Source organism: Polypterus senegalus, chromosome 1 (genome assembly GCF_016835505.1).
Source record: "Polypterus senegalus isolate Bchr_013 chromosome 1, ASM1683550v1, whole genome shotgun sequence".
Taxonomy (NCBI): Eukaryota; Metazoa; Chordata; class Cladistia; order Polypteriformes; family Polypteridae; genus Polypterus; species Polypterus senegalus.
In genome coordinates this window covers 163,366,163-163,389,798 of record NC_053154.1, presented here as the reverse complement: position 1 = coordinate 163,389,798, position 23,636 = coordinate 163,366,163, and the positions used below count along the sequence as shown (strand labels likewise).

General features: G+C 37.9%; 1 protein-coding gene across 3 annotated transcripts in view; it reads right to left on the bottom strand.

The window, feature by feature from the left end:
- ano7 (anoctamin 7) overlaps positions 1 to 23,636 on the bottom strand; it is a 123,922-nt gene that overhangs the window by 47,401 nt on the left and 52,885 nt on the right. For all 3 annotated transcript variants that reach the window (XM_039761809.1, XM_039761800.1, XM_039761818.1), the window contains 3 exons: positions 16,069 to 16,220; positions 12,319 to 12,426; positions 6,767 to 6,903 (listed from right to left, as the gene is read on the bottom strand). In XM_039761809.1, the coding sequence (XP_039617743.1) occupies positions 6,767 to 6,903; positions 12,319 to 12,426; positions 16,069 to 16,220 (397 nt within the window). The remainder of the gene's footprint in view (positions 1 to 6,766; positions 6,904 to 12,318; positions 12,427 to 16,068; positions 16,221 to 23,636) is intronic.

The following is a 23,636-nucleotide window of genomic DNA, read 5'->3' as shown; positions in this document are numbered from 1 at the left end:
ATAGAACAACACTGAAATAGGAAAGATATTGCACATATAATATATTAAAATGTAAAAAAAAAAAAAAAACAATAAATGGAATACTGTGCCATTACTTATAACACAGAAAATCCCAGTCTAAAGATACAGCAGTAGTTTTCATCCATCCATCTTTTAAAGCTGCTAATCCAGAGCTGGGCCGTAGCGTGTAGGTTTTATAATTTAATTGTTATTGACTTATCTATCTAATAGTAAAGCAGGCAAAATGAAAGGCTTTGCACAGTATATCACAAATAATAAACATATTTATGTAAATTTAAAGAAAACATAGGTGCAGGTACGCATTTTTGTTTGATTTCACTTCAATCACCGGTAAAGTGAGAGAGTTTGAGAAAAGTATTCCTTGATAGCCACCGATTCCTCTTTTTAGGCTTCGTTCTGCTTAGCACTCAGCAATGGCAGTGCAGAATGGAGCCTGTGCCATTATCAGGTCATGTGGTCATACAGATTGGGGAGATGCAGTCATGCTGTACTGGGGATGTGGGTATTAGTGTGCCCCCAATGAATCCCCACCTTAGGCATTTGTCTATGCTACCTATGCCTGGAACCACCACTGCTCTTACTAACAATAACATTACAATCAAACCAAAACACACTTATCTGCATTCCCAGAAATGAAATAGTGGATGAAGCTGTGAACAAAAACATTTTTTTAGTCATTCCTTCTAAAGGAATGTCCAGGCAGACTAATTGATGCATATGTTAAGTGTGCGGTTAGTCTCTGACAATATGAGCATACTGTACATGGATCCTGAAGTGAGCGGATTAGGTGCAGGGGCCCAGAGCTCATGGTGGCCTTCCCAAAGATTAAACCATACGCATCTCGGAAGCTGCACTCAGAGGATTGGTGGTAATGATTTGGCTCCCCCTGAAAGTCAATGTTTAGGTAAGAAAAAAGCCTCTAAGATAGGATGTCTGAATAATTATTATTCTATTTAGACCTAGTGATAGGTTTTGGCCTGTATAGGTTGGTAGAATGACAATAATATTAAGCAGAGATAACATTGATGGCTGTAATATTATTATTTGTACTCTACAGAATCTCTTCGGATACCCCACACAGCTGGCTGCAGTACTCGATGTTTAGGGTTCAGCTAAAGAGTTTCAGCAGCTACAGCGCAGTACATTGTACATCAGCAAAATCCAGTGCTGCACCATTCATTAAGCTTCAGCTGACACTCACAATTTGAGCAAACTCCTAATTGTGATTTTTATGTTCACTTTCAGGAAGTAGCCTTTGACTGTATTTGTGTTTTATCATTTAATGCATAGTGTGTATAGGCTATTGCACTTTCCACAAATCGCTAACTCTTCATGTAAAAGTACGCTAATCCCCAAAAAAAGTTGCTTCTTGGTTTTGGTTGACAGCTCAAAATTAATCTCGAAAATCTACTTTTACTAGTCAAATTTCCTGCTAAGACCATTTTTGCCACCTACTTTAAATTAAATGACTAAATAATATCAGGTTATCAATTCTTTATTTTCTTTTATTTCTGGATGAATAACCGGTTAAGATTTATTTCAGACTTTTTTTTCCAGGATCAATATTTTACTTTTTCTGGTTAAACAGTAGTTTAAAATCAATGTTACATGTCACCTTCATCTTCTCTTCCATTTTACTTTTTTTTTCCTTCTTGTAATTGGCAGATAAAGATCAATTTTCCAATAGCATTTCATCACCTTATTTTTCCTGCAGATTGCAATCAATTTTTCACTTTCCATTTCCTTCTATCAGGTTGAATGGAAGACAAGGATTGATTTCCCCATCTTTCTCTTCTTTTTTCTTTACTTTCTTCCATGAGTTTGAATAAAAGTCTATGACCCATTTTTGCTTTTTTCTCATTTCTTTCTTGTTAAATGACAGATTGAGATTATATGCACACTTTATTGTCCTCTTTATCATCTTCCTCTACTTATTCGGATTAGTTTGGTCCTTCTGAAACTGACTTCCAAACTTTTTCTTTTCATTGATCAAATGGCAAAGACAAATAAATATCAAATTTCCCATTACAGCGTTGTCTTAAACCTATTGGGGGGGTATATCGGTTTAATGTTCCAGCCAGGGCATAGGAACTTAAAGAAAAATGTTTCAGTTTATTAACAAAATTTATAAATTGGAGAGGGTGCACACAAATCGCCCCACCATTTCTCTATTTGTGTTTCACACATATAGGCTTTTTTCAACAAATAACTCAAGCACATTATTTTGCTTTTGTAACAAGCTTGTTTAATTGCTAACTTAAGGGTAGCAGAAGATGAATATATCCAAGTATACATGGTATTAACATAGCATAAAACATGAATCTAAGCTAGTATGGTTTTCTTTGCTTTCTACCTGTAAAGATACACCACATGAATTCTATTCCCTTACTTAATTATTGCCCAAATAATTACCCAAATAAACATTGTTTATTTAAGACTGGCTTTTCTAGACTTTTGTGAGAAGTTTGCTCTTTTAGCTGGTTCACTTTCTCTAGAAATTTAAAGTTTCTCATTCCTTGCCTGCCCTGAAAGTTGCATGGATTTCTTTTTCACAGCTCTTCTGCATCTGCCCCTCCACTAACATATTCTGTGGGTATGTATGTGTGCACTAGAAATTATGGAAATGTTTGCAAACTTTGCCAAACTCAGTGAATTGCATTGAAGTCAATGGGAAATGAGGATGTATACTAATTTTGAGTGGACTATAATGGTGCAATAATGTTTTAAGTGTCCCTGAGGGCTAGGGGAAAGTTTGCCAACTATGTTGGACCAATTATTATGCCCAAATACGTGATCTGAGCTGTGAGGCAGAAATATTCTTAACAACAAAAGACATGGGCAGAACAAATAGCACAAACCAAAATGTAGCAAAGAGCCACAAGCTAGCAGTATCCATCCATTATCAAACCCGTGATATACTAACTACAGGGTCATGGGGATCTGCTGGAGCCAATCCCAGCCAACACAAGGCAGGAAACAAACCCCGGGCAGGGTGCCAGCCCACCGCAGGGCGGGCATGCAAACACACACACACCCACACACCAAGCACACACTAGGAACAATTTAGAATCACCAATGCACCTAACCTGCATGTCTTTCGACTGTGGGAGGAAACCGGAGTACTCGGAGGAAACCCATGCAGACACGGGGAGAACATGCAAACTCCACGCAGCGCTACCCACTGAACCGCCTCAAACTAGCAATAAGTAAATAAAATATTAATCATTGCACTAACAGGATTCCAATCTTGGGGCACACATTAGCTATGCCACAAATTAGCAGTGATGGACTGGCTCATTCCATTGTCTGAAGTTGAGGTACAGTGGAAACATCTTTTTTGCTTCTCACGAATTTGTGAAGATGCATCTCACATTCTTCTTCTATTAAGAAGAAAAACACCTTGTAAATAGTAATGTTTTGTTTTTATTATTTCACAGTGTGTCCTGTGTTTTCTGATAGGGTGGTTGAGGGCTCCTTAAAGGCTTGTTTAAAGTTTGTTACTGGGCACATGGCTAATTTGCATGCAGAATTAGCCACGTAGTGTTGGCAAATAGGGACTAGTGTTCTTTATTCAGTGCCAGTACTTGTAACACTGCAAATGTTTTTATTCATTTATTTTTTTTAAAATGCATGCAAGATGGAGATCTGGCAATGTTTCTCAACTTTTGTTCTCTGATGACCCACATACAGCAATTGAACAGCCCAAAATTGTAACAGACTAGTGTGATTAGAGATTAGGAAAAATATTCCACAACAGTGTCAAGAGCTTTGGCAGACAGGGCTAGGGGTCGGGCAGGAATTGGCTTAGTGCATCTCAGCAGCTGAAATGGCTTTTTTTTTTGCTGTTATAATTGCAACCCAGCTATGGCATTGTTAAAGACATACATGAAAGTTCTGTACATGGCTGTTACAGCTCTTTGACATTGTGCTGTCCCTGCAAAGCATCTTAGGGCACTTACTTGGGCTGAGGGAAAAAGGTTTGTCTAAGCCAGCCTCACAGTGTACTTCTAGGAAAATATTTGGTGAAAAAGGTTAATGGCGAACACAGCATATTCGCTGTGAAAACCACTTTGGTAGATTTCACTGATCAACACTAGTGTGCACAACACATTGTCTGAATCTGTTGCATGAGAGTGTTTGCTGTAAATTAGTGAAAGGAGGATTTAGTTTTCTTTAAATGTAGGAGGAAAAACTACAGATTATTACTTTCAGTTACAGTAACTCCAGTAAACAAGAACACATACTATAGTGTTAATATGTTAGCTGGCAGTGGCGTAGCTAGAGTTCATGTCGATCTGGGCAGGACGGTGCTTCAATTTGCCGCCATCCAACGTATCTGAATATGTTAACCCATCTAAATAGAAAATTAAAATGACATACAGAGAAAAATTAAGATAATTTTTGCATAGATTTATTCATATATAGACAAACAGCAATAGTTTTTCACATATAATTATTTATAAGCATTGTAGAAGATCAGCTTGGACACAGACAGACACAGAGTCAAAATGTCCAAAATAACACACGTTTTATTCTAACAATAAGGTCCTACACCCAACAGACACAATACTCCGTCTTTTCTTCTTCCACCTCAACTCCTCACTTGCAACCTCGTCCTTCTCCACCCGACTCTGGCTTCTGAATGGAGTGAGATGGCCTCCTTTTATAGTGCAGCCAGATGTGCTCCAGGTGTCTCTTTATTAACCCCCGGCAGCACTTCCGGGTGTGGCACAAGTGCTGCATGCCCGGACTCTGGAGCTGTCCAGGTGTCCCCTGGAGATGGCCATGGACCGCCAGCGGGTTGAGCTTCTGAGCTCCAAATCCATGGCCCCGATGTAAACCAAGAGGGCTGCCCTCTCGTGTCCCGGGTAAGGTACTCCTGGTAGTACACCCATTCCCCCGGTCTTCTTATAAAGGGCGATCCCCGGCCATCCATCACAGCATCAACTAGACAAGAATATAGTACAGACCCACTGATAAGCCATGTTCTAATTATTAGTTTAATATACTGTAATTACGCTGCGAAAAACAGAACCAGTGTAGTGTACAAGTGATGCTTTCTGTAAAGATCAAGAACACTTTCGGATTAATAACAAAACTATAAACTGTAAATTAGTTATCTTCCTAAAAATTATTATTGCTGTATTGTTTATGTTTATTTTTGTTATCGCCTCATAAATTTCAACTGCTGTGCCTGATGCCGTCACAGAATTATTTTTGAAGCATTTATGGATAAAAATCCGAGAATTTTACTTTTTTCATTCATGGGTGATATTTTTCCGAACCCTGCTGCTTACGCACGAATTGTACTGAGCCTTTTGGCCAATAATGCCGCCCCCAAAAACGGACAGCCCCCTCCGCCTGCTTCTAGCTACGCTACTGTTAGCTGGCATTACCTTAACTACAATTGTTACAAGCTAGTAGTCTTAGAACCAAAGTATAAAGTAGCAGCCTACTTATTGTTTGTTTGGTTCCTGTTGTCTCAAAGGATGGAGGTGAAACTTTATCTGTATATATCTCCTGTGTCCACAGAGCACTTCTCTCTGGCACATGTGAGATAGGATGCTAAATGTGCTTTCTCCTTCTTTGTCCAGGTACCTTTGACTTTCTCGGCTTCGATTACTGTCTTTGAATTTTTACATCCGGTGGTGAATATTTCCCCAGCATAAAATACTGATCTGCTAGGAATTGATGGAGTGGAAGACTGCTTTCTCCAATGAGATGAAAATATTGCTTTTACATACATGTTCTTTTGCACGTGCAACTCAATGTCTTTCAATGAAGCTGGACTCAATGTGGTACCCACATCCAACTCCACTAGTTGGGCTGCATTTTGTTATAGCTGCACCCAAGGCAATAGGGTTCCTACTGTAGAGAGCAGGAAGAGAGCATATAACAAAACGGTAGACAGTGGGTTATAAATGAAAAAGTGGGCATTTTATCATTCGTTCATAATCCCAACCTTTTGGTTGACAACCGATGCAAATCTGAGAGATTTGACCATTTGTTTCAGAGAAAAATGGTAAATGGTGCGAGAGTGATCTTTATCCAGTCCTTGTTAGCAAGCACCAGTACCATTGACCTGTGATTGTTGCTTTCTTATCAGACAGAGACCTAGAAATAGTGTACCAAGAGAGGCCCAGTATAGTGATTTTGTAGACCCTCACACTTTGGTTGAAGTTAACAGTTGACTGTCATGAAAGGGGGGGCTACAGGACAGTTTTACAGTTGTCAATCACATGTGCCATACAAAAGAGAAAAAGACAACGTTGTTAGCCTTAAAAGTTCCAGTACTTTCATTAGAACACATTCAACACAGTTTTGAAGGTGTTAGGTGCAATGATTCCTTGTTACTAGTGCAATTTATGTATCAAGCTTTAACTGAAGACCAAGACCAGTTTTAGTCAGTATTAAGGAAAGAATAAGGCAACAGGGTAGATGGATAAAGTTATGAATATATGTCTGGGCAGTTTAAGTCAAGACTTGCTATTTATGGTTAAATATCAGAGCTGATCTTAGCTGTTCCGAGACCCTAAGGAGTAAACATATTTTGAGGCTCCCTTACCTCCCAACTTCTCCATATACCATCAACATTACATTAAAATATCTACAACAATCTGGTAGGGGGTCCCCAGCACAGTTTTAAATGGTTTGTAATGAATAACTTTCAAAATGTTAAGAAATACTGTATAACTTCCAAGTGTCTAAAAAATTGCATTTTTTCCACATTACAAACACTTCATACCTTCGTAGTTTGCTCACTCTGAACTGGCAGGTGTAAAAGTCTAGTGGAGGATTTGGGACATCCTGATACATGATGTTGGGAATACTGATTTTATTTAGAATGTTCTCAGACCAGTTTGATGCATGGTGGGGGACAACCTACAAAGAAAAACAAAACACCTGCATGACCTCAGTAAAACAGTTTCCAAGTTAACACTTACTTTTATTCATTCCTTTAGTTAACTTAATATCAGAAAGATTAGAAAGGATATTAGAAATAACTATAGCATGCAAACAGATATGAAGCAGAGTTTACAAGCAAACAATATTGGTGCTTTATTGAAATTTTTAGTGTAAGCCATTGAAGTATATCATAAATTATTAATCATTAAATTAACTCCTAAATTGAAAAGCTTTAAATTTACAAGTGCAAATGTGGAAAACAGCACATCAATCATTAACTATAAATGTTTACATAAGGATGTCAGAGGGCTAAATCAGGAGCAGATCTACACTGTGAGTGGAAAAAAAAACACACCAAAATGTTTTTCATCACATCTTCAACAATAGTCGGCTGATTTACTTAATGTTTGATACAAAGTGTATGTAATATGTTTTCCAACAACAGTTGTATTAATTACTCACAGGTTTATACAATGTTCCAAATTTTATCAAAATCGGCCGACTATTGTTGAAGATGTGATGAAAAACATTTTGGTGTGTTTTTTTTTCCACTCACAGTGTAGTATGAAAGTAATGAAGCTTAAACTTCAGAGCCCCAGAAGTGATTTTCATACACACTGCTTAAAAATTCTGGAAAAAAAAATCCTGCAGTAGTACTTTATATTCCTTGCTTTGTATCCCAGTAAAGGCAAATAATCTCAGAATATGAAACCAATGTAGGAAGCATTTCAAGACAGAGAAGCTTTATCTGTTGCACCTCTACATGATAATCACCTCTTTCCACCTTCTCAAACTTACAATTTTTAATGTACGGTATTAAATCATCACATATATAGATAATGACTTTGCATCCTACGAACAATTACACTTCAACTTTAACTTCCCATCAACACAATTTTTCCATCCATCCATTATCTAACCTGCTGAATCCGAATACAGGGTCACAGGGGTCTGCTGGAGCCAATCCCAGCCAACACAGGGCACAAGGCAGGAACCAATCCTGGGCAGGGTGCCAACCCACCGCAGGACACACACAAACACACCCACACACTAAGCACACACTAGGGCCAATTTAGAATCGCCAATCCACCTAACCTGCATGTCTTTGGATTGTGGGAGGAAACCGGAGTGCCCGGAGGAAACCCACGCAGACACGGGAGAACATGCAAACTCCACACAGGAGAACCGGAAGCGAACCCGGGTCCCCTAACTGCGAGGCAGCAGCGCTACCACTGCGCCACCGTGCCGCCCCACAATTTTTCCATTACTTTCAAATCAGAGACTCCCATTTATTTGTATTCCAGAAGAAATATTGATCAGTCTTGAAGACTCAGATAGCATTTCTATAATATATAAAAACATTTTAAAGTCCCCTTCTTTAAAACATCCCAGAGTACTGTGGGAGAAACAACAACAACATTTATTTATATAGCACATTTTCATACAAACAGTAGCTCAAAGTGCTTTACATAATAAAGAATAGAAAAATAAAAGACACAATAAAAAAAAAAATAAATCAACATTAATTAACATCGAATAAGAGTAAGGTTCAATGGCCAGGGGGGACAGAAAAAACAAAAAAAAAACTCCAGACGGCTGGAGAAAAAAAATAAAATCTGTAGGGATTCCAGACCATCAGACTGCCCAGTCCCCTCTGGGTCAAGATCAAAGATCAACTCAACACAATTACTCAACATTTCAGAAAAGGAGTTAAAGGCAGCCATGCGTAGAATTCCCTCTAGCTCCATATGTGCAAAGCATACTATTTTTCAAAATAAAATCTTATATCGAGCACATTCATATAGTTTAAAATGGTCAAAAATGTTTTCAGGGCAAGATCCAATCTATGAATGTTCAAGCTCCATCCTCACTGGGCCTCATTTTCTGGGTGTGCACCAAATTAACAACATTTTGGACCAAAATCTTTGTATGCCTATCAGAAAAAAAGTGGAGGACAACCAAACTGCAATGCCTTTACTACACTACTAACACATAGGCTTACCTTGCTCAACTGGAAGAAGCCTGGCCTACCTCTTTTAAGTCAGTGGGTTACTGATGTTATATACTATTTGAAATTGGAAAAAAATCTAATTCTCACTTACAGGGTTTGTTCAAAACGTTTTTTTTAAAGCTGAAAGGATCTAATCAATAACAATTTAGAATAAGCATTCATATTGGAGAAAGCTACTTTTCTACTTTTAAAATTTTACTCTGGCTGTTGGCCTTCCTCTCCATCTCTTGGGTGGGTTTCAATTTAGTTTTGTTAAGCTTGACTTGAATGTATGGAATATTACTTGTTTTTAATAAAATCAATTTAAAAAAAATTCTGGGTGGTTACTATACAAGAAGGTATTTTTTAAATAATAATAATATGGTGTAATTCAATACAAAATAATAGATAAAATCTATGTTTCTTAAAGTATCATATAGGCTAACCATAAATCAAAAAACATTCAAATTAAGGATGTTTCATTCTAAATATGTTTAATATAAAATATAAAATAATTTAAAACACTATTAACATTTATGACAGAGATTAAAATTTGTAATAAATTTATTTCTCTTAGGCTGGCAATAATTGAACAAATGAAAGCATATTTCTTTGTTTGCGGTCATTGTAAAGGGCAACATTTCAGTAACTTATTATTTTCATGAATTATTTTATAAAACCTTAAAATATACTGATCATACAATGCTATTGCATTAAATAACAGTTTTACCTATGTACAGTATAAAATATTGTCAAATTTAACAGGTAATAGAAATATTTTCTTTGGTAGATGCTAACAGTAAGTGACACGTCATAACAAAAAAGAGGAGCGATTGATAAGGCCATCACAATCCTATTAGCATGTTGATGACCTTTTAAACATGATATCACTCACAATAGTGATCTAGACAAAACTTTTTTCAATAAAGTGTTCATAATGATACGATATTTTAATTACTCCTACACAAAAATAAATGTGTCATACTTGGTAAAAGGTGAAACAGTGTTAGTCAGTCAACTAAGTCAATTGTTTTTATGAAGAGTTGAACAGAAGGTGGGCAACAACCTCATAGCCTAGGCTAATACTATATTACAAGTAATAACAGGGTGAATTGGTGTTAAATTACAGGTGTTTATTATGAGAAGTGTTTCATTTAATCATTCTATGATGCATCATTCATGAATATAACATTTCCCTAATTTTCATCCTCTCATAACTTGTAAACTTAAAAGGCATAAGGAATTTGTATCCACTCTGGTGACCTTGTTATGTGAAATAATGCAGTAACACAGTTTTAATCCAAATCTAAGATGAAGTGGTTAATTGTTTTAAAAATGTGTGAAGATCTGTCATGGAACAACCCCATTGAAGAAGATGACAATGGTTACCCAGGCCTCTTTGCTGCTTGCAAAGGGGCCTCCATAACAGTTCAAGAATCAGAGCACCAAAAATGAAGATCCACCACTGGGGAAAATGAAGTCTGAACAGATGGGCTTCCAGTCTTTTGCAGAAACCAGAGATGAATTTGACAGAAAAGATGTTACAGAACAGTTTTGTCTGTCATTTAATGTTACATGAAATGTGTAATCCTTTATGCAGTAATAACACAATTAATTGAGTAGTCAACTAAAACATTTGTTTAAAAAAAAAAAAAAAAACTTAAAGCGAACAGCACTACAACAGGACATCTTTCCATTTTCATAATCAAACTATTGTAAAACCAGGTCACAAGGAGCCAGGACAACTTCTGGCAATGGCTCATCCTGTATGACACACCAGGCTAGGTAGACTAACACTGGGCAATTTAAATTCAACAGTTAACCAAACTGCTTGTTTTGAAAATCAGTGAAAGCCCAAGTACACAGAATGACACCACATTATAACAGAACTGAAGACAGGCTATCCCAGAATTAAACCAGAGATTAAACTGAATTAACAGCACCACTATGAATAATATGATAAAAATCAACATTACAACAGTTTCACAAATACAGGATTTAATGACTTGACGCTCATTTTAATACTAGCAATACCAGATTTTAAGAACATAACAAGAGCAATAATTACTTTTTTGTACCTCTTACAGCACTACACATGCTAATATTACAGTATGTGACTGATTACATATCTTTACAAATAGAGGGGCTTGCTCACGATTGACTATTAAGCGGACTAAGAAGGCAGCTTTGCAGCTTAAAGAAGACACCCCAGGTACTTGTCATCAAATAAGTTCTGGAAATATTTTTACGTTTGTGTGCATGTTAAATTCTCTAAAACAATCCTTGCAGGCGACACAGTGGTAGCAATACTGCCTTGCAGTAAGGAGACCTGGGTTCACTTCCTGGGTCCTCCCTGCATGGAGTTTGCATGTTCTCCCCGTGTCTGCATGGGTTTCCTCCCACAGTCCAAAGACATGCAGGTTAGATGCATTGGTGATCCTAAATTGTCCCTAGTGTGTGCTTGGTGTGTGGGTGTGTGTGTGCCTTGCAGTGGGCTGGCGCCTTGCCCGGGATTTGTATCTCCAGCAAACCCCCCATGACCGTGTGTTAGGATATAGCGGGTTGGAAAATGACTGACTGACTGACAATCCTTGCTGAAAACTCAACTGACGATATTTATTTACAAGGAAAAACCACCTTAAAACTCGAGATAAAGAGAGGCCACGGAGTTGTGTTTTTAAATATGACCTACAACATCAAATCACCAAGAGACTTTGGTAGGAAGCAAATACATTTTTACTGGATGTTTATTTAAAGAAGGTGAAGGGTCCAACATGTGTCAATGTATGCAAAGGTAAAAGGACTGCGAGTCTGCTGGTCCTATAGGCATTAAAGACATTTGAAGATGAAGGGAAACATGTCCACACTAGCACACTATATGTAAGAGTTCCCATGTGACCATAGGAGCTTTCAGTTGGCACTTGACTTTGATCATATTCTGGATCTCACCTTAAAACAACCCCCATAGAGGCAAAATAAATTGCTTGTTGCTAGTGGGAGAATTAGGCAGAGTCTACCAAGCTTCAAGTTAGGAGGAAGAGCAAGTGGCTCTAAGGAAGGAGAGATTGTAAAGGAGATGAGCTACTGATTCTTTCAGCTAATAAAATCTATGTTTCATTCCTCTATTTTATTTTTTTACATTCAACTTCTGTTTCTGTTTAGGACTCTCAGAGCATACATTCGGAAGCGTTAAAACAGTAATGCAATGGCAAGGTATTGTAGGAATCAACCACATGGCAGGGCATTAGTAGAAAAATCAGTGACCACTTTTAGATCTGTTCCAGGTTTACTTTATTTATAAATGACCTCCCCTCATTCTGCAATTCCTTTACCAGATTGTCGATTAATTTTGAAACTGATTCAACAAAGTTATCTCATGAGAAACTGGATAGGATACAAACCTGCAGTGGAACACGAATGCTGAGCTCTTCAGCATAGTAGCACAGAATACTCCATGGTGCGTTGAGAAGGATGTAATGAATCTCCGTCTTCTCTTTCTCTACTATATGCTGCAGGATCAACAGAGAAAGAGAGTCAGCGAAACAAATTAATATGACAGGGCACGCTTAGCAGCATATTTCACATCATTCTTAAAGCATCCTTGTCCAGCACCTTTTAAATAATGAGAAAGAAAATGAATAATGACCATCATAAGTTTGAAAATGGAGACAAAGATGCTAGTAATGTGATGGTGCTATCTCAATATTGAAATCTTAAAATGTAATAGGTGGCCACTCTTAAAACTAGAAAAAGGCCAAAGTGTTCAAACTAGCTAAAAATAGCTTTACTGGACCCTAAACCCAAATTGGAACAATGCACTAAAACCCTAAAGAAAAGAGTTTTATTAATCCAAAAAAAAAAAAAAGGCATAAGGGAAGGATGAGTTAAATTTTCTAAAGCTATGACAAAACACATGGCTACTTTATTACTCCTCTGCCTTTATGGGTCTTAGATCCTTACGGTGTGGTGGCTTCCTCATTATCCTGTAACACAAAAATTTCCGAAAAGTTCTCACCTTTCTCCAAAATCTGGCTTTTCTACTTCACACAAGTGAACCTTTACCCAACTCATTTTTTTAGGTCTTGAGTAATCTTGAGATTAATTTTGTATTCAGCACCAGACACCCATATAGGGTCAGGGGGTGGTCCTTTTAAGCTATGGGGAAGCCCTTTGAACAGCTTTTAAAGGACCAAGCTCCAAGTTAGAGACTGAGCTGTCCGTTTATTGTTTGAGATAGCATGGTCTAACTGGTCCCTAGTCGGGTCTCTCTGATGTCATCTGTTGAACCAGTTTAATTTATGGTATCATTCTCTTATCTTTAGTGCATCTTTACAGTATTCACTTCCAGGGATTCAATGCACATATCGGACTTGTCTCTGTCTCCACCATACTGTTCTGCATAGATATCCTCAGCTTGATGGTGTTTCTCTCCCTCTCCGAGGCACTTTGTGTATCACACTGGTAAAGATTTGACTGCCGGACATCCTCCTTACAAATTTTGCAATAATGTTTTAAAGGAGGGGTCAACCCTTTGTAATAAGTGTAGTATCTGAAAAAGACTAAGATAGAGGCAACAACGAGATAAGTCATTTAAAGTGACCGGTCAACAGATGGCACCAAGAACAAAGCAGGTTCTTGGAGGGCTTTAAAAGGAACATATTTAAAGGTTTTCCACCCAAGGGAAAGGAAAACCTTTTCAGTGGGCCATTGGGCAATTGCAACCTTAGATAGGTAGCCCCACTTTGAGCTAACATTTGTTTATAAACAAGTTAGGGTTAACAAAAGTATTGAAAAAAGGAACCACTAGAAGACATTCTACAAAAGGTGCCATTAAGCGTTTTGACCTGGCTGGGGCTCTAAGTGGCCCTTGTACTTATTATCAGATATGTTATTAACAGAGTGACAAGATATTTCATATTTCCCTGGATAATCTTGCATATCAGTACCAATTCAGTTTATTCTTAAAAAATCTATTTTAGACATGTGTAATTTCCTAGCACGGTAACGTATACAGATATAGCAGTTTCACATTTTTCCCCACACACTGCTTTGGTAGGTGTATCTTGGTGCACTACATTTACTAATAATCAGATCAGTTTTATTCCGTGCCACCAAGACCTGAACGATCAAATGCTTTGTAACTGCAAAGCTCACAGCTTAAAGTGTGTACTAACAAGCCCACACACCAAGAAAGATTGCATTAAGTGAAAAATTCAACATCTTTAGATATTTTTTTTTTTATTCTACCTTAAATGTCAGTTATATTATTTGTAACTGTTAAATGATTGATACAGTATTTTACATTCAGTTTTTTCCATCCATATTTCTTATGATTACTGGCTTGATATGCGTAGTGTATTATTGAAAATGTACTAATTATGTAGCCTATAGGACTTGAGAAGCTGAGTAGAGCCACTTTTAGTTCCATGAAAATGTATATTGGAGCAATGGGGTCCAGCAGTCATCTGAATTCCCCCAGACACCCAACCCCTTGTTTATTAATATGGCTAGTCATATTTTTATCTTCCTAGTGGTCATGCAACTCATACAAAGGCAGGTGCTTGACACCTGATTCATTAGGGCTGGTTAGGAGGAGCAAGTTCTTGTGTATTCATTTTTAGGTTGCAGACTGCACTCTTTTTCATAAGAGCAAATAGAGACCTGGCAGTGTGTGTCCCTAGTGAATTTTTAGTATTGTTTAATTGGGCACTTCCTCCTAACTCAGCTCAAAACCATCATGGTGCTTTTTAAAGGCACAACCTTTGCAATATTGTCATGGAGTGAAACACAGCATTACTGCAAATAATACTACATATGTATGTTAAAACACTGAAATAACAGAGAATTAAAAAATAACAAAATGTAATTACAAGTATGAATCCATTGCAAGCTAACAAGACCAGTCACACCATCCCATTGGATTGAAAATGAAAATGTTCTCTCGTATGCATTCTTCCTGCAGTAGTTTATAACTTTAATGCATCTGTTTCAGTCAGCTTATAACTTAATGGCAAAGAGAACAGAAAAAAGTGATCAAAAGCTGTTTCAGTCATTTTACAATTTAATAGTAATGGATATGCACAGGACCAAAGAATTTTAGCAGAGCCATCCATCATAATGACAGCCATCCAATTATTATTAAATATGTGTAATCTCACATGTTCTGGAGCCCCCCATATGGAATTTCAACATAAATAATGCTGCATCTAAGGAAATGACAAAAGGAGCAGAATGATATAGGAAGCGATGTCAGAGATCAATACACACCAGAAAAAGAAGAGAGGAACCATTTCATCTGAACATTGGGGAACACAACTTAAGCATCACACTCATTGCTAAATTAAAAGACACCCAGGACAACATCCAGCCTCCACATTGCTAACTTTCAGCAAGCTTTCCTAAGACTATACCCAGACTTTTTACTATCTATTTAATTTTTTATTATGCTTTCTTCTGGTATTATTATACTTCAATAAATACTATGGAACATTGTTTTTATATCTGAAGTGATTAAAGTAAATATTAGGGCATCCAATGTGGGAATATTGCTGCTTTCTTGTTCATAGGGTTTAACAAGGCTGAGAGAAAAAAAGAAGTACAAGTGTGGAAGAAATAAGACCCCATTGGTTGGTAAGCAGCATATACCCAAAAGATTACTGAGCTTTCATGTGTCTCTGAGGAAACCCCTATGTTTGTTAGAGCTGGTGACTGTGACTCCCTATGTGGAATACTGAGAAGCGACAGGCTTGAGGAATCATTCTTACATACTTACTGTATGTGGAAAGCATCCTATGTGGGATATTACAGAGTTACTAACAGTAGGGCATCACTAAATCATAATTATGTGTCTAGGATCTCTATCCGTGTGTGTGTGGGAAGGATGGATTCTATGTGAAATTCTACAGAGTGCCCGGTAGTAGGGTACACTCATACATTGCTGAGTAAATAGGAGCTCAATTTCCGTATATCTGTGTGTGTTATCTTAAGGTGAAAAGCAGACAAACCTATTAATGGCTTGACAAATCTTACAAAGTCCATGATAATACAGCTATACAGGTGTCTTGGTTTTTCTCTCAATTAGGTAGCACCCTAACAATGTAGGTGAACTAAAAGCACTTTCTGCAACATCTTGTAAAGACTGAATGATTTACCTTCTCTATGCGAATACCACTTTTGCGTAACTTTTTCAGAAAGTTTAGTCTCCATTTTTCATGGGTCTCAAATGTACTCTGTCTTGTGCGTTCATCAAGATCTTTTTCCTTAGCTTTCTCCTTTAAGTCTACTTCCCACACCAGCACAAAATCTGCATGGAGACAAAATTTCAAAGGCAAGGTATAGTAAGTGAGATGCAGGAGACAAAATAAGAATTAAACAAAACTAAAGAGTAAAATATTAACATAGCCATAACCACTCAGGAATGATTCTTCTGTCACCACCACAGCATGCAGTTAACAAGGCACTTCAGCTTAAGAATTAGCTGTCAATGGACTTCACTGTACAGAAGCTGAGAATGCATCAGGCTGACCTGTGATATCACTACATTAAAACCTGCACACAAAAAAGACAGATGTTAAACCATTCAACTCACCATTAGAAATGCAGGTAGTGCTGTTTTATTATAAGGAATTGACCAAGAGATGATGATAGAAACAGGCAAACGTGTGATTGAAAAACAGACCAAATGTCAGGAAAACAAAGCTATGTGGAAAGTCCAAATACGTGTTTAAACAAAGAAGTCAGGAAACAAAACAAAACTTTCATTAGTTTGAGTAAAAAATTTGCTAACTATACTAAAAATTTGCACCAACATGTCTTTAATCTGCCAGCAAAGGAGACAGAAACAAAAATTCTATTCAATTGGACTATTCCTAACTGCCAGGGCTGTCACTTCACTCCTCATACCTTTAGTGTGTCATTCCTAAAATGTTTGATCAGTATTTCTTCATTTTATACAAATTTAACAAATATTACATTTTTCTAGTTATGTCTTTTTCAGATTTTTTTACTTCTTTTTTCTGAAATTTAAGAATGAGGTGGGAGGTCCTAATCATCCAGGGTGTTGCTTGCTAAAGATCAGACAACTGGAAATGATCCTGAAGTAGCTCCTTCTCTTTAGCAATCGTTACTGTTGGACTCTTTGTTAAATTTTTATTAGCTCCATTTCTGCTGCTCCGATTTATTCTGCATTCATGTGTGTTTTAATACATAGGTGTACCTTTTCATTCTGATCTATGTATATTATGTAGAGATTGCCGTTTTAATTTTATCAGATTCTTTGATGATCAACTATCAATTACTTAAATAGCAAAGGCACTTCCCAATTAAACTTCTTGTATTAGTATGTCCTGCAAAATGTGCAAAGAAGAAGGTAATATTGATGGGAACACAGCGTTTACTGCTGTAAGTGCAAAAGAATGATGAGCAAATGGACAGATAACTTGTATCCTTACATGCTTTTTTGTATGCATGTGACCAGTTCATTCACATCACACACACACACACACACACACACACACATTATATACAGTATATGTATTTTTTCATTCCAATACATGGCACATCACAAACTTTAGCACTGCTGTTGAGAATCCTGTAGCAAACAGACACAGGTTGCTTGTATTCATTGTTAACATTTGTAATGCCCAGTCTACTTGAATATAGTATTTTGTTATGCAAGAAATAATAAAATGCTTTGCATTTCGTATTACATTTTTAGCCTTATCCTATACACTGCTTGGGAATACTGTATACACATGAGATTCAATTTTGTGACATCCACAATTTCACCCATTAGCGTTACACAGATATAATAAAACAGACAAATCCAGGCTTATTTGTTAAATTCCTCTAAAATACAAATAAATCTTTTTTTTTTTCCAGATTGGCAGGATGAACATATGGCGTAGAAGATAACAATTTAACAATATACAACATTCTCCACTTATTTCAGATCAGGCTTGGGGAGGCCAATCATATCGAACAGAATTGGAGACAACTCCTGTACCTGGACAACACCCCAGAGGGACACAGGGAAAATGTAAAAACTCCACACATGCAGCAGCCAGACAGGAGATTCAAACTCGGGCTCCTGGACCTGCTAATCAAAGTGAAATGGTATTTTCTGAAAGAACTGCTTATTTAACTAAACTAGAAGTCCAAATAACAGCATCCTGGAATGAAATCCTTCAGCTGCTGTGGCTATGCAAACCTTGGTTCAAAAAAATGAATGGGAGGATGGATTTAGGGTGTCAATATCTTGTTCTGGAAAACCTTTAAATAGCGAACTGCACAGCCATGATAAAGGCCAATACAGACATGTTTAGGATAGTAACTAAACAGAGATGGAGAGGAGAAAATGGGCTTTGGCTATGTTTATTACATGACAGAATCATTAACTTTTGACTGCAAACGTAAAAATCAAAGTTCAGGGCACCATTAGGTGTAAACACCATAGCTGCCGACAGGTAACCTAAGCATAAATAAGTAAAACACAATAAGAGTGAAGTCTCTTGAGCAGAGCCAGATTTTCCACAGGACAGCATTTCTAACATGATATGATAGACCACTTTTATTATGAATGTATTCATCATTCATCCAAAATGCTTTTGCCTGGTGTTGGACTATATGAATCCTTTTGTGTTAGGCAGCCTGAACCCACTGCAGTTTGCCTGTAAGACAAATGATTGGAGTGGGGGATGCAGTTATCTTTCTGCTCCAAATGGCTTATACTCACCTGGACAAAGCTGCCCACACTGTGAGGAATAGGTTTTTTGATTTCTCCAGTGCCTTCAGTACCATCCAGCCATTCCCGTTAAGGGGTAAACTCAGAGATTTGTAGATGCTTGTGCCTATGGTGTCCTGGATAATGGACTGTCTTTTGGGCAGAACGCAGTTTGAAAGATTCAAGGATGTGAGCAACACTGGTGCACCATAAGGAACAATCCTGTCTCCTTTTCTCTTTGCTCTCAGACTATAAATATAACACCAGATTATGTCACCTGCAGAAATTCTCAGATGACTGAGTACTTATGGGGTTTTATTGATAAAGAGGATGAGGGAGATAAGAGTCAGGTGGAGATCTTTTGTTTCTTGATGCAGGGAGAATGGTCTGCACCGTAACATCAACGGTTGTTGACTTTCCCCTCACCAAAGAGCCTCTCTGTCTGGTCACTACTATTCAGGGAGTGGATGTAGAGGTTGTGCACTCCTACATGTGCTTGGGGGTCCACATCAATCACAGGTCAGTCACTGAGGAACTATATAAGAAAAGGGCAGAGCAAACTCTTTTTCCTTAGGAGACGGTATCCTTTCATTCCTGTGTTCTTCTATGCTGTGATGGTGATCTTCTATGCTGTGGTGTTGGGCTGCTAACATCACTTAAAGAGAGGCCCACTGAATCCAAAGGTGAGCGTGAAACAAAACTAAGTGCCATTATGAATAAAGCTAGACATCCTCTCTCTAACACAGTGACACTGAAGACTTTCAGGCAATGAATTATTCAGCAGACGCGTGTCAAGAAATGCTAACGGGGCACCTTTATATCGACAGCAATACGTCTGCATAATACCTCACGGTGACTATGATGGCAAAGTCAAAAGTTTTCTTTCTTTTTAAATTTTCTTCCTTTTCAGTCATTCTGGTGTGTATTTAGACCAAAGTACAGTATGTTTGTCCATTTATGTATGTATTTATTTATTTATGTAAAAAGTCAAATTTCCCACTGAGAATAAGTTCTGGCTATCTATCTATTCAATGCAGTAATTAAATGTCTAGGCGTCATCCGTCATCATCTAGGCGACATACTGCAAGTGAGTCTAGAATTGCCAAGGGTGGGACATCAAATAAATAGCCCGTGTAAATACACACAACACTGAATTAGTCATGTGACCGAGGTTAGGTATTCAAGGTATGTTTGTTATCTTGCAGGATATCCTGTTGTATTAAGAAAATCCTATCATGCTAGCATGACACCAAGCTGCATCTTAGATAAACAAAGTAGCGCTTTGAAGATGTTCAATGCGTCTTAAAATTGTTGGCAGGTTCCTACAAAAAGCAACATTTAAAAGCTGAATAAGAGGGCTGCCATCTTATCTTTATCTTCTTATTAGACAGGCTCAGCTGGACATCAGGATACAAGGTTTTTACAGTGCATCTCCAATGTCTTAAATTTCAGCTTTTGTTAACATACGTAAATGCTACACCTAGGATAAATTAGGATGTGTTTTCATCTTTAATAACTTCTTCAAGCCAACAATATGTATGTGAAAAACAAGAGGGGCAATAAAAAAAAAAAAACACTTAGTGTTTTAATTTCTACTAATTTTCTTGTCAACAAGACTTTTCTGTACATGACTACATGTTGAGAATAAACTCAACATATACTTTAATTTCTTCACTGTGTTTATATTTTTTTTCTTCTCCGTGGCCCTAATACGCTTCCGTATATGACGGATATGTGTTAGAATATTATACAGTAGAAAAAATATTATATGAAACCTGACAGGAAAAATGCTTAATAATAATAATAATGCCATACATGACTACTTAGACACTAAGGAAGGGTGACCAATTCCAAAATAGACTCTTTGATTCACCAAGTTAAATTCTGTTGAATCCTTCAGTTTCTGTAAATATCTACACTGCTGTCTGATGTATTTTATTGTCAGCAACATCAGAAAAGCTTTGGCTCTTCAAGCAGCATTCGATTTTAGGGCAGGCAAAAGTCAATGAGACAAATTAAGTAATGAAATGCATTTGTTATATGTTACAGCTGCTGGTTTTACTGTTCCACAGACATTGATAATGTGGATTATTTGCTCTTAGTATTTACATTAGGGTCCTGTTTGGAATTGACTCCTCTCTCTTTTCCAACCCACTATATCCTAACACAGGGTCACGTAAATAAACTTTATGATATACTAGATGAAATACCTAACGTTGCCCCAGAATATTTGTAAAAGGGGTTAATTTAAAGAAAGCAAAGGTTTGTGTTTTTTTAAATGGCGACCGAGTTATTTTTGCTTGCTGTCCCATTCATCATCCACACTGCCTTTCCATTTGGATTCCAGGATTTGCGGCAACTCCTTGCTGGGTTGTAACCATAAACTCCATCATGTCCAACTCCCCCTTTTTAGTTCAAGGGAGACTGTTTGTAGTGCTTAAATTATGAAGAAAAGTCGACAAAGCAATAGTTAAACAACAACTCTTTGATTCTCCGTTGTGTTGTGCTGTACTTCCACGCTTGATTAAGCCTCACCCAAAATCCCCCTGAAAAAGCATGAGACTCCATTTTAAATTACAGTAGACAGAAGCAGCATACGGCACTGTCCAGATAAGTAATGTAAAGCTCTGGTTATTTTATCTGCTGGGCTGTCTTTACTCTGTTCAAATGTTTCACTTGCTATGAGCCAACAGTTGGCATTAATGTGCAAACTGTAGAACACAAAATTAGTCTCTCTTGTCTGTATGGTCCTAGAGAGTAAGTATGCACAATTTGGACCAGATCAGTCAAAGTTCATAGGATTGCCCAGGGAACAGACACAAAGAGAGAGAGAGAGAGAGAGAGAGAGAGAGAGAGAGAGAGAGAATCTCTCTCTATAGAACTAGGGCGAAACACGTGCCGCGTATTCTTTGCATTATTTGACAGTAAAACTATTTTAGCCATTCTATGATCTGCTTCTCGCAACTGAAAGAGGGCACCGTAGCGGATGTTAGCCGACCAACCACAAGCGTTACCTGGTAGGTAACCACCCATACAATCAGACTGTGAATCAGACTACGAATGCCTTGAAAATATAATTTGTTATATATATTGTGAACGCTGGCCCAGACACAGACAGACGGACATCTTTGTTTTCACCCAACACACTGTTTATTTACACTAATATTTACAAAAGTCTACCGTGCAGTCACACCCCAGTGCCTCCAGCACCGATCCCTCAAAGTCCAGGCCACACAGTCCTTTTCTGGCCGCCTCCTGTCCTCTCGCCAGCTTTGTCTTCCTTCCTCCCGACTCTTGCGCCGACTGCTGGGAGGCGGCCCCTTTTATGGGAACCCAGATGGGCTCCAGCTTCTTCCCGACACTCCTCCGCAGACACGCCCATGTGTGGCGGAAGTGCCGGCTGCGCACCCGGAAGCCGTCCGGTGTCCCCAGTCGTCTTCCCCCCAGCACTTCCTGGTGTGGCGGAAGTGCTGGGCTCCAGGGCTGTTCAGGCAGCGGGGCGCTGCCTGGCGGTGGCCACGGGCCCCTACAGGGCTGGGCTTCCATGCCCCCTACCTGAGGCCACCAGCATAACCAGGACGGACGCCCCCTCGTGGTCTGGAGGAGGTACAAGCCCTCCTCGGCGTCCCAGCCAGGTGCCACATATATATATATATACAGTATATATATATATATACACATATATATATATATATACACACATATATATATATATATATATATATATATACACATATATATATATATACACATATAGGTATATATATATATATATATATATATATATATATATATACACACATACACACACACACTAGCAAAATACCCGTGCTTCAGAGAGGAGAAGTAGTGTGTTAAAGATGTAAAAGAAAAGGAAACATTTTAAAAATAACGTAACATGAATGACAATGAGATAGATAGATAGCTAGATGTTAGGGCCTTTTTGTAACTACTAAATGGCCCATTTGTAACCTACAGGGAACATTTGTACCTCTAGTAGGGACATTTTGTAACTTTAACCCACATTTGTACCACAGCACAGGAACATTTGCAACTTGTAGGGCCTTTTGTAACACAAGTGAGGCTCTTAAGTAACAAGCCAAAAAAAGGGTAATTTTGTAACACAATTGGCACTTTTGTAACACAAAAAGGTGACTTTTTCAAAAAATATTTTTCTATTTATATTTGTTTTAAACATTAATCTTAACCTTAGTAGGTTCCTGGTTTTAGCACATTGTTTGTTAAAAGGCTATAGCACCATAATACTTCATGCTGGATACACTACAGTTTTAATACACAGATAGATGTGAATTTTTTTAACTATACAGACATACAGTAATCCCTCCTCGATCGCGGGGGTTGCGTTCCAGAACCCCCCGCGATAGACGAAAATCCGCAAAGTAGAAACCATATGTTTGTGTGGTTATTTTTATATATTTTAAGCCCTTACAAACTCTCCCACACTGTTAACATTATTAGAGCCCTCTAGACATGAAATAACACCCTTTAGTCAAAAGTTTAAACTGTCCTCCATGACAAGACAGAGATGACAGTTCTTTCTCACAATTAAAAATGCAAATAGATCTTCTTCTCTTCAGGAGCAGAGAATTTCAGAGGGAGAGAGAGAGCTCGCGCTCGCAAAGAAAAGCAAACAATCAAAAAATCAATACTTGTGCTTTTAAGTTTGCCGCGGCATTTTTTAGAGGTGCGTTAGTATCTTCTAAGCAAACAGCCCCTCTGCTCACATCTCCTCCGTCAGGCAGAGAACGTCAGAGAGAGAGAACGAGATTAAAGCAACAATCAAAAATCAATATGTGTGCTTTTGTGCTTTTAAATATGCGAGCACCGCAATAAAGCGGCATTTTTTTAGAGGAGCGTCAGTATCTTTTAAGCAAACAGCCCCTCCGTCAGGCGCAGAGAATGTCAGAGAGGGTGAGATAGAGGCAGAGACAAGCAAACAATCGAACACCGCGCAGGATGCATATCTTATAGCATTGA